Source organism: Impatiens glandulifera, chromosome 2, assembly GCF_907164915.1.
Source record: "Impatiens glandulifera chromosome 2, dImpGla2.1, whole genome shotgun sequence".
NCBI classification, from domain to species: domain Eukaryota; kingdom Viridiplantae; phylum Streptophyta; class Magnoliopsida; order Ericales; family Balsaminaceae; genus Impatiens; species Impatiens glandulifera.
This window is the reverse complement of record NC_061863.1, coordinates 64,082,438-64,094,961: the sequence shown is the minus strand read 5'-3', so window position 1 is coordinate 64,094,961 and position 12,524 is coordinate 64,082,438. Positions and strand designations below refer to the sequence as shown.

General features: G+C 28.7%; 1 protein-coding gene across 1 annotated transcript; it reads left to right on the top strand.

Annotated features, from left to right (window-relative positions):
- The first annotated feature begins 621 nt into the window (after positions 1-621).
- Positions 622-7,671, top strand: LOC124927139 (polycomb group protein EMBRYONIC FLOWER 2-like). Its single transcript, XM_047467493.1, has 16 exons — positions 622-827; positions 945-1,007; positions 1,113-1,205; positions 1,313-1,428; positions 1,843-1,907; positions 2,402-2,454; positions 3,497-3,550; positions 3,625-3,684; positions 4,101-4,147; positions 4,252-4,373; positions 4,687-4,879; positions 5,524-5,572; positions 6,209-6,292; positions 6,828-6,907; positions 7,022-7,111; positions 7,333-7,671. Exons 1-16 carry the CDS (start codon positions 672-674, stop codon positions 7,460-7,462), a joined length of 1,455 nt encoding a protein of 484 aa, XP_047323449.1. The 5' UTR covers positions 622-671; the 3' UTR covers positions 7,463-7,671.
- The last annotated feature ends 4,853 nt before the right edge of the window (positions 7,672-12,524 follow it).

The following is a 12,524-nucleotide window of genomic DNA, read 5'->3' as shown; positions in this document are numbered from 1 at the left end:
GAAAGGCTTGTTGATTGGGACGAGTGTTTTGTTTTTCATCCTAATATTATGTTCATACAGTATTCTGCAGTTTATCGCTTTAGTCGAGCAGATATCCTAACTACTTCAACTGGAGCTGAAACAAAGTTTACCTTTCCAGACATTAACAAGTTGGAGGGGGAGATTAAATCTGGTTCTCTTTTTATTCTGTTTGTCAGCTTTGGTATGCTGTAACACTTATATGGTGACAAATGATGGATTTCCAATGATTCTTCTCTTCTTTGTAATAATTTTTTTTGTCCCCTTTAATGCAGCTCAATTAGGAGAATCAATTAATGCTATTGATCTGACAAAGTATTGTACAGATGCATCACATTGTCCATGTAAGTTGTTATTCAGGTTACATTTTAGTAAAGAAGGTAGATATATGAAGCATGAAATTGATTCTTGCGAGTAACGGATGTTTGATGTACATTTTGGAGGCATGTTATGTCGCATGGATGACAGTGGATCTAGCCTATATGAGCCTTAAAAATGCCTTCTGAACCCCCAATTACAATATCAAAGTCCAATTACAATATGTAACCTATATTAATATCAACTGTTTTTAATACTACTTTATTATTATTATTATTATTTATTTTGGGTGAATTAATCTTGAGCTTGTGATTCCTTGTTTTCTCTGCCCAAAAATGTCCTGCTTCTTACTTGATTCCATGTACATGTCAGCAAACATTGAAGGATGCTGCCTATTTGGCAAAATACCCATGGAAAAGTCTCCCAACTTGAGTTTAGGGGAGAAGGCGGAGATGACGACCTCCATTGAAATGCACTCTTCATTTATGAAGGTATAAGTTAACCTGAAGTGTCTTACTTTACATCATCTTCTTTACTCTTAGAAAGGTAATATACTTAAAAAAAAGTCTAAACTAGACTTGTTTCTTTTTTTCTTCTATATTTTACAGTTAAGTTGCACAGACAAGGACAAATTTATTTCATTTCAGACCCCTTACAACTCTGTTGCTGAGGTTTGTACCGTTTCATTTGTCTCTGCAAAGCTCTTGTTAACATGTATTTCTTGTGTGTGTAATAATACTTTTTTGGTTGATCACAATTTGTTTTATCGTATGAAGACTGCACCAAAGCAAATTGAAGTTATTATTTGTGCGGAAGAAGTTGGCGCAAAAGACAAATACCCTTATGACTCAGACAACTCTGATGCTGTGGTTTGTACCGTTTCATTTGTCTCTGCAAAGCTCTTGTTAAGATGTGTTTCTTGTTAAGAGTTGACTAGTGCTTTCTTGTTGATCACAATTTATTTTATTGTATGAAGTCTGCTCCAAAGCAAGTGGAAGATATTATTTGTGCTGAAGAAGTTGGTGCAAAAGACAAATCCCCTTATGACTCAAACGACAGTACTCTTAATACTTCATTGTACCGTGTTATCCGGTAACGATTTTCAATTGTTTTTTCTCCTTACTGAGAAATATTGATGCTACCTTTTTATTTGTGCTTCACCCTCTTTTTAATTGAGTTGGTTTAGTTTTTCTGAGTACCCTTCTTGTGATTGAAGATATTCCATATGGAAGTGAGTTAAAATTTTACATTACAAATAAAATCGCCAAAGCCTTACTGTGAACTCTCTTGTTGCTACCTCTTTATATGTTCTGCATCATCATAATATATCTTTCTATTGTTCGATTTATTGCTTGTTTGCCCGGTGATGTAAGTGGTCTTTGATATTCATCTCGAGTAATATATGAAATACTATTAGTTTTGGGTAATACATTTTGTAGGTCGATTAGTTAACATGGATCTCTAATAAATAAAATACTTCTAATTTTTTAGTAATTCTTTTTGTAGGTTGAGAAGTGGTAATGTAGTATTCAACTTCAGGTACCTTAACAATAAGTTGCAGAGAACAGAAGGTATTCTTGTTGTTCAAATGTCCTATTTTTCAAACTGCCATATAAATTGAATAATAGTTTCTCTGAGGGAATAGTCATTAAACATTCCAGTCCCAATCTAAATTTATGTTTTATCATATTCCTTATTATTTAATATTAGTTATAGTGTAAAATAATAAATATTAAATTCTTAATAGGACATTTTATTAAAAACATTAAAGTTTGCATAAAATTGTTGCAATATGCGAACAGTCGCTTTGAGATGCTGTTTACCCAAAAACCACGATCCAATGTAAAAAAAATGGGGGTTTAGAAGAAGAAAATGAACGAGAAATAAAAAGATCCTACATAATCTTAGCATCCTTGTTTGTATACATCACTAAAAGCAGTTAGTATGACGTTAATCAGGAGCTGTCTAGACTAGAATATCATTCATTTGAATTTATACTACTGCCAACATTGTCACTTCAAGCTGCCTTTGAGGTGTGTATCTGATGTTTTCCCTGAAAATGCAGTTGTAGAAGACTCCTCTTGCCCGTTCTGTTTGGCCAAATGTGGTAGTTTTAAGGTAAATCTTCTTGTCTATTTTATCTACTTCACCTTTTCGGAAAGAAAATTTAATGTGATAGTCTCTTCCCTAGTATTTTCTTTTGTATATTTATTTTTATAAAGAAATAAATCAAGGATAAATTTTATTATTGAAAACATGTCTTACATAATATAGATAATCTATTTATAAGATACTCAAGATAGTAGTATTTTATTTAATCTAATCACATACTGTATGTGAATCAACCTAATCCTTTTATTTTAGGAGTATAATATCTAATATTCAACACTCTCCCTCAAGTCTAACCCTTAAGTCTTAACCTAATGTTGTGAATTATGATATCATTTACTATTATAAACTTTAATTGTATTATTGAGAATATATTTATATATAAATAATCTATTATGGATATCCTAACATTGTAGCACTTTATTCAAATCCAATCATATAAATTTATCTTTTATTACACCCTATCTGATACAAATTTAATCTCATAATTTTAGGAGTATCATATATCTAATATTCCGATAGTTTGTGACCACAAGGTCGTGGGCTCTGTCCTTCGTGACCATTTTAAAAAGAAAACATCCAATAGTTTCCAAATTAATTTACAAAAGAAAAAACAGAGATTGGGTTTTAAATCTTAGTTTTTCTTGTTTATAGCACAAAACATCCTAGTGTAATTTGAAAACCCGGAAAAAGAGAGACTTTTTTTTGTTAAGATACTGTTGCACTATAGAAGTCATTTGATTTGGGGTTATTTGAATAAAATTTGGAATTAAGAATTCAAATCTTGTTTGATGAAAAAATGGATTATTTTGCTTAAATTACTAAATAACATTTTGTATGTTAAGTAGGGATAATTTGGTGTTTTGATTGATGAATTGAGTGAATTGATTGTTGAAGGGATATATGATGTGATATGGGAATAAATCCAACTAACCCCACATCGAACAAGCTCCTATAGTTCTCATATTTTTGTTTTCAAGTATTATACTGATGCTGCTGAGATAAACACAATCTTAAGTTAGTTTGGCTAATGCTTGTAGTTTATTAACAGGGTTTGAGATACCATTTATCCTCATCTCATGATCTATTCAACTTTGAGTTTTGGGTTAGTAAATGTCTTGATTTGATTTAATCTTTTATCCTTTGGAGAGCAAACTACAAACTTCCTTCATCTTATAGGTCAAAGGTGAGATTCAAGCTGTGAATGTATCTGTAAAAACTGAGGTTGAGCAATCTGAGGTGAGATTCTACTTCCATCTTGAAAAATTATAGAATTTTTTTTTCTGTTATAGGGGCTATAGGGATTCTAACCATAGAATTTATCAGCATCAGTAATACAATTATGATTCAAACTATTAAGATGAGCTTCATATAAAAAAAGATTCAAACTATTCCACTAAGCTGTTTAAAATTATATCAAAGTGTTATAATATATATATATATATATATATATATATATATATATATTGTTCTTGTTTGTAATGCACGTGTTTTTTAGTTTGTTTCTCATTTCTTTTGCAGAATATCATTTTGTGAGAAGTTTTGTATACTCCACTTAAATTTTGTTTAATGATGCTTCTTTTAGTGGATGATGGATCTACATGTGATTATAACTAGATGATCTTATTAATTTCTTTGTAATGTACTTCATTTAGGTCGCTGCCGATTGTGTCGATCCTCAGCAACAGGCCTTTTTCTTTTGGTGAGTTTGTATAGTCATTTTCTTCGTGTATAATTTATGACCTAAGTGCTAATATAATTTTGACTTGACTGAGAATTTGATCCTTCTGAATGTTCTCTGTGAAGTTCAAAGCTACTAAAGCGTAGAAAAGCAACCAATCTTCTGCAGAATTCGAAGCATGTTCATCCACTGATCATAGATTCTGACTACCCATCTGCAGTTAACGAAGTTCAGGACAAGGCTGATGGTATGTACACACATTCAAGTAAATTTTTCTAAAAGTTCTGTTCTTGTTGTAAAACTGTCCAGAAAAATATATTTACATTGATTGTGTAAACAATGGTTTATCAGTGACTTGGTAAATAATTTATTTTCTTCAGAGGTTTATACAACTCAGATCCATTTTAGAAAAATTTCTATTCTTAACAAATTCAAAGGCTACCTTCTCTGGAAAGGAACCCTATAAGCTATATCTTCTGTATCTCCATGAATGATAGGGAAAGATCTTAATGCGTGGACTTATATCTTTATGAGAGTAATTGACATATTCTCATTTTTAGGTATCGCAGAGTTCTTGGATCGTGATATACCCAGTTCTGATGTCACTGGAATGTCAAAAGGTATTGCTCAATCACACTCACATGCAGATCCTGAAGGTATCCAATCGATAGCTGGAAACAATCTCGGACCTACTACCTTGCCACAGCTTGCAAAGAAGAAAAAGTTATCTATTGCGCGTTCTGACCCAAGGAAGTATGTTCATATTCCAATTTAGTCTTTGAATTTAGACAGAGTTGGTAAAATATTATATGCTTTAATTTCCAGATCTTTAGTTTAATATTATTTGATATATTCTGTAATTATCTAAACTAGTAGATAAGCATAAGGGGTTCAATTCATATCATTACCCAAGGTTACTTAAAAAATAGGCATCTAATCACTATTTTCAAGTAACTTTGGATAAGATTATTTAGGTTAACCCCCTATAATCTCTGTATCCCTTGTCACCATGCATATTTCACATCACAGTTGAGCTTATTATTTAGGTACAACCCTATTTTTCTTGTGGCTAAAGAGTTTCAAAATTTTTAAAGGGAAATTGGATTACTTTATCTGTAAAACACAACTGCAGTAGTTGAATGATTTGTGAAGTATTATTTTGTATCTGAAAGAGTGTGATAGATCTAGGTCTATTCATTTGATTGCCTTATCAGTTGCTTTACCTTCTATATATTGAAATCCAATTTTGCATTTGTTGAAATGTTTGTTCCTTAAAGCCTTGCATTTATAACTGTCTTAATATTTGATGTTTTCTATAAACTCATTTAAAATTTTTAGTGGATTCTTCTCCTTCTCCATGATCTGAATATAGTTCTTTATTTAATTCTTCGTTTCAGTCGTGCCTTGTTGGAGAAACGCCCATTCATCCACTCCCAAAGTGCACAGGTGAGATGCCTTTGTCTAATCTTCACAATCTCTATCAATTATCTAGCTTTTTGTACGTGAGTACAATATGTGTTGCTTGTGCATGAATTAAAATTGTTTCTGAAAGGATTATATTTGTTTTAGTAGTTTTCCTAAAAAATTGTAAAATTACAAGTGTTCTTCCACGGGTTTTCTAATTACATTGTTAGCATATTTTAATATTGAAGTTCTGCTTCAATTTACTCATTTTTGCACCCACTTCTTTGATAGTTCATTAAACCATAAACGAGCTACAAGCACAAATCCAACATAGATACTATGTAGTTTAAGAACTTGAAATATGGCCTATTGAATTAGCAGATCATTATTTAAACAATATAGTTCTGCTTCAATTTTCTTATTTGCACCTACTTCTTTGATGGTTCATTAAACCATAAACGAGCTCCAAGCACAAATCTGACCTAGATACTATTTAGTTTAAAAACTTGAAATATGGCATATTGATTAGCAGATCAATGCTTAAATGATGGCCAAATCTTAACAGTGATGAAGGCTATAATGATATTTTCCTGAACAAAGCTGCTTTGTGGATAAAGATCTTGGCATTAAATTGTTATATCTCTAATTGTTGTCTAAAGTGTAATCTTCTAATTGCAGCCTATGGCATTGGAAGAAGTTTTGGCAGATCGTGACAGTGAAGATGAGGTTGACAATGATGTTGTGGATATTGAAGATCGAAGGGTATGTTTGTTTGATTCATTTCTTGGGATTTCTTAGCTGTCCTAGCTTTGAATAATTGAAGGGCTAGCAGATTCTCACTGTTCATTTGTTTCACCATCTTATCTTTCACAAAAAAAATGTTACACATACAGATTCTTATTCCTGGATAGATTTGTGATTCCTTTGCTTTCGTTCAATTTATACGTGGTAATCATAAATGTGTATTGTGTTTGATTGTACAAATAATTAAAACTGTGAATCACATAATTTTCTGGAGGTGCACATAATCAAAGCTTTTAATCAGTTTTTTTATACAATATTTCATGTGGTGAATCAAGGTTTATGCTTTGGGACATGACTCTTATCACTTGAGCTACCCCGTTGGGTTTGGAAAGATTGTATATCAGATTAGACAAATAAACAAAGAATTGCTGGAGATATTTAAAATGAGAACATAAGTTTCAACTTTAGTAATATGATAAAGTGATTGTGTATTCAACATATTTGCATAAGTAAAATCTTTATTTTCCAACAAATTTACACTTTATTGTTGCAGAGGCTTAATGAGTTTGTGGACGTTACCAAAGACGAAAAAGAAATGATGTTAATGTGGAACACATTTGCGAGGAAACAGCGGTAATCCTTTTACATTGCTTATCATAGCCATATTTCTGGTATTGGTATTGGAAGCATTGAACCTGTTCCATAAGGGCTTCTTTGATGCTAATGTTTATATTTTCACATTGGCAGAATAATTGCAGACGGTCACATGCCTTGGGCTTGTGTAGCATTTTCAAAACTGCATGGCCGAGCTCTTGTTGATTCGCCATCACTGCTATGGTAGCTTGTGCTTTTTCATCTTCATTTGTTTAAATTTACTCTTTTGTCTGCTTCAATCTTGAAAACTCATACCCAATTGTTTCACTTACTTCCCATTTGGAAACTCTTTTAATTTTTGGATCTGAATTTGGATCCACGTGAGAAACTAAATGCCAGTAATTTTTGAATCGGTTCGAACATGTGGATCTGTATATGGCTTCGTTAATGAATTGGTTGTGCAGGTGCTGGAGATTATTTTTGATAAAGCTATGGAAGCACGGGCTGATTGGTGGACGGAACATTAACGATTGTAACCTAATATTTGAAAAGATTCAGAAAAAAGATGCGGAGGATCCTGAGAAGAAGAGCTAGGATGGTGGTGATGATATATTTGGATTTTGTTAAAGGTGTCAAGAACCACCCTCACTAATTTACTGCTAATGATATTTGTTACTGGTTTCTTGAAATTTACTCTTTTGTTAAGATTATCAACAATTTAAGTGACGGCGGTGGCGGTGGTAAGAACTCTTCCTTTTGTTCAATTTTAGAAAGAAATAAAGACCTATTAATTAATCTGTTTACATATGTGTCTAGTTTATCGACAAAAATATATTTTCAATGCCTATTTGATTTAGCTTACAACATAGTTTCTAAATTCTTTGAATAAGAAATCATGATCATTGGATTTCCTAATTGCGAGGATTGCTGAGTTTACCCTTGGGTTTGCTCTGTGTGGTCCGGCATATAAGCCAAAGACCAATACTATACTATATATGCATGTCCTCTACCATAAACCAAACAGTTTGACCTTAATAGGGAAAGTTAAACCCTAGAACAAGTATTAAATTGCTTTCCCACTCCAAAGTCAAATCTCTATCTTAAAATATAGTTTTAGTTAGTTGTGTTGCATTGAATGAAGTTTGTTTGAAAGGTATAAAGCTAGTATATTCATTTTAAGTAAATGTAACTAAATCTCTTCTAATGTGTCTTGCCTAAGTAGATAGCATACGGACTGTTCGCTTCTTGTCTAATCTTTTGTCGTTCACAACTCTATTTTTTATTTCTATCATATTTATGTGCTAATAAAGAATCAAAATTGCACATAAATTTAATCATTGTATAAAGGTAAGACTAAGGTGAATTAAGTAACATAAATAATTGTTCAATTTACTCAAATTTGTTAAGGAGAAGGAACTCAGTATTTGTTTATTGTTTTCTCTTTTATTTAGTATTAATATTTTGTAAATGTTAAATTTAGTTTATTTCTAGTAATATAATCATATATATATATATATATTTATTGATAAATTCTTTAAGGCATTTGAATAAACTTGATTAAATTTAATTGAGAAAAAAAGGAGAGAAGATCTTACTTAAATTACATTATGTGTTCATTTATGGTTCAATTTTCAAATTAACCTGGTTTGAAATTTAATTTCTCATAATAATTTTTTTTATTCATTCTCAAACTAAATTTAGTTTTTTTCCTTAATTTTTTTAAATCTTATAACTCATTATTAAATATATATATATATATATATATATATATTTAAATTATTACTTTTTTATAAATTTGATTATTTATATTTTAATATATCAATTTATATTATAATTTGTATAAATTTAATTAGTTATATTTTAATATATCTATTTAAATTATTATTTTTAATTTGATTATATATTTTTAATATTAATATTTAAATTATTATTTTTAAAAATTTAATTATTGCAGTCTAGTTTGTTTGTTTTTTTTTATTATTTTATATTATCCCTTCCAAACAAATTTTACTCTAATAAGTCTAATCTCAATAGACAAATTTAAAAGCTTACTGAACAATTTATTTTTTCTAATCCAGCTTTTGTTTGACTGTCAACTCTGAGTTTATTATATATTATATTAGTTCACATAAAATTGAAAATATTTTTTTACCATTTATTTTAGTTATTTGCTTATGAATATAAATTATAATCCTTCATTGGTTTTATTCGAATTGTAAACATCTCCAAGGAAACAGCAAATGCAAACGTATTCCCATTTTCTGCTCTAACGCCGGCAACCGCAGCGGCAAAATAAGAATGTCCTCCATTTCTAAACAAGAAAACGCATATATGCGGTAGTTTCTGTTCATTTCCACAATTTTTTTTATAAATTTATAAATAAGTCCTTCAAATATATGAAGTATAATTTAAATATTAAACTTGTTTATATAAATTATTTGAAACACTTCACTGATTTTTTAATTTTTAATTTTAAGATAAAAGTTATAATATTTTTTAAATACATAATTAAATCATTAAATTGTATTATATTTGAAATTTTATTTTTTTATTTTATTTTTTTATTTTTTATTTTTACGTTATATTTTATAACTTAAATTTTAATATAATATATTTGTTTATTTAAATATATTATTGAATTATTTAGTTGTATATGAATTATTGATATATATAATTTATTTTATTAAAGAAATGAAAAAAGATTAGGGTTAAATATATAAAGCAGATAAATATATAGATAATATTAATAAAGTTAAAAAGTTAGTGTAAGAAAATAATATTCTAAAAATATTCTTTTTGAGTTTGAAAATGAGTTTTTGGGTTGGAGATGAATTAGTGTTTGATATGATGTTTATTACATTTTGAGTTTGAGAATGAGTTTGTGGGTTTTAGATGATCTTAGGGCTGCTTTTTATCCCGTTTTGGCCGGTACTTGATTGAGAATGGAATGAGATGAGATGTTATTTGTTTTCCGCTCGGATATCACCCCAATTTTATCATGAATAATCATAAACACAATTAAATATATAATATCACTAATATATTTGTTTATTTTTTATGTTTTACAAGTATTTTAAATTTAATTTTTAAAATAATATAAATTTTGAATATTTTTTAAAATCTTACTATATAACAGATATATTAAAATATAACTTGTCAGATTTATAAAAGTAATAATTTAAATTGATATATTAAAATATAAATAATTAAATTTATAAAAATAATAATTTAAATATATTAAAATATACAATTAAATTCATAAAAATAATAATTTAAATATATATATAATATAAATTATTAAATTTATAATATATTTAATAATTAATTATAAAAAAATAAGTTTGATCAATAAATTAAATTAATGTGAGAATAAATAAATAAAATAAATTAGTTTAAAAAATTGAACTCCAAACAAGATTAATTTAAGAACGTCCAAAGGTCACGAGGTAGTTTCTTTGTATTTCACGTTCCATCTTTCAACTAATTGACCTAAAAGCAAACACCTTCTCTTTTTATATAAACTTATAATTTTTAAATAAATTCATTAAATTGACATAATATACGAACATCATCGTATTCTTAAACTAAAGAGAAAAATTGTATTGAATTATTATTTTTTGTTACAAAGATTATGTCGATTATATAGACATTGTAATTGACATATAAGAAAACTAAATAATAAAATATTGATATTATCACAATTTATAATATTGTTATAATATCTTACAAATATATATTATATTATACTCTAACATTCATATTCAAACTCACGATTCAACAACAAAATGCATGGAGAGTTTAACAATCAGAAAATGAAAACGCGAACAATAAGAAGTTACGCATCATTCTTAATCTTCTTTTCTTCCCTCTTCTGCCCAATCCATTAACCTTTCACCAAAAAAATAGCTCTTTTTCGATTCAGACCAACCAAAATTAACTACCAAACCAAAATCAATTAAACCAAACTTCTCCAAAACACCAAAATGAAATAAAAAAAAAAACCCACAACAATCAAACCAAACCAAAACCAATCAAACCAAATTTACAAACTTAAGGAAAATCCAAACCAAATTCAACTCCATATTCTCAACAACAACCAAACCAATCAAATCAAGTTTCACAAAAATAGGAAAACACCAAATCAAATTCAACTCCCTATACTCAACTAAACAACCAAAACCAAAACCAATCAAACAAAGACCAATCAAACCAATCTTCAAAAACTCACTTTCGATTTTCTCTCCTCCAAGACTAATAATAAAACCAACATTCTTTTAAATCAGCTAATTCAACTAAATCAACCTTCGATCCGTCCAAGTTACCCTCCTCATATAAGAACAAAACAACCAAACTCATTTCCACCACGCTACCAAAAAAAAATCTTCAATCCAACTAGAAAACAAATTCACTCAAATGAAATCCAAAACCCTAGATAAGTTGCTTAAGGCCACCGACAAAAAATAATATTATTACTAAATGATTAGAGCCCACCATCAATGACTAATGTAACCATTGATGGAGACAGCGGAAGACTATCACTTAATTGACTCGAGAACAAAAATAAGGCTCTGATACCATGTTAAACTAAAGAGAGAAAAATTGTATTGAATTGTTATTTTTTGTTACAAAGATTGTGTCGATTATATAGACATAATAATTAACATATAAGGAACTAGATAATATAATATTGATATTATCACAATTTATAATATTGTGATAATTTATAATATTGTGATAATATCTTACAAATATATATTATATTATTCTATAACATATATAACCAAAACAAATAAAAAAAGAATAAATTAGACCTAAATTTAAAAGTTATAGAAAAATATCAAATTCAAGTATAAGATGTTGCTCCTCTATTTTTATGCAAAAAAAAAAAAAAAAAAATTATGTTTTTCCTTGAGTATCTATCAAATGAAGGAGATTACTAGAAATTCAATATGTCATTAATTTGAATTGCCAGATTCTTGGAGAGTTTTGGGGAGACCTATCCCAATAGAGACGGTCTCAATTTCGAAATACATATTCCACAAAAACTGCGTAAACAATCCTTTCCGTTACAAAAAAATTCATAATTTTGAAATTCAATAGAATTATTTTACTTCACCAAAAGAAGTTAAAAATATGATCTCTTTCCAAATTTGTCTCTAATATTTCATTTAAAAAATGTATCATCATTTTGAAATGTTAAAAGTAAAATAATGAAATAAAAATAAGATTAGAGAATACTTCGACACAAGTCAAACACCTCTTACTCTACTTGAAAAGAGAAAGAGGGTGATTTCATTAAATTTCCCACTCCAACTTATGCATGCATAAAAAAAAAATAAAGAAAAATAAATTATAAAATATATATTTAATTCAAAAGTAATAAAATATTTTCTAAAAGCCCATATATATATATAAAAGTCCAATAAAACTCTTTTCTTCTTCCATTGTTGCTTCACCCTCCTTGATATCTCTCTCTCACACACATGCACACACAAAAACATATAGAGAGAGAGACTATTACAGTCTATAGAGCTGCTAGCAATGGCTGGCTGATCATTATAATCCTCCTCTCAGCTGTCAATGGTATATGATAATTGGATAACCCATTTCAGTCCGATGATCATTTCATAACCAATACCTGAATTCTCTATTATCA

What these genes read in the sequence shown, in the direction of transcription:
- LOC124927139 (XM_047467493.1), top strand. Translation starts at nt 672, where the DNA reads ATGTCCTGCTTCTTACTTGATTCCATGTACATGTCAGCAAACATTGAA. An exon ending in CAGACAACTCTGATGCTGTG is followed by an intron (nt 1,206 to 1,312) that starts GTTTGTACCGTT and finishes TATTGTATGAAG; the next exon opens with TCTGCTCCAAAGCAAGTGGA. An exon ending in AGTTCAGGACAAGGCTGATG is followed by an intron (nt 4,374 to 4,686) that starts GTATGTACACAC and finishes TCTCATTTTTAG; the next exon opens with GTATCGCAGAGTTCTTGGAT.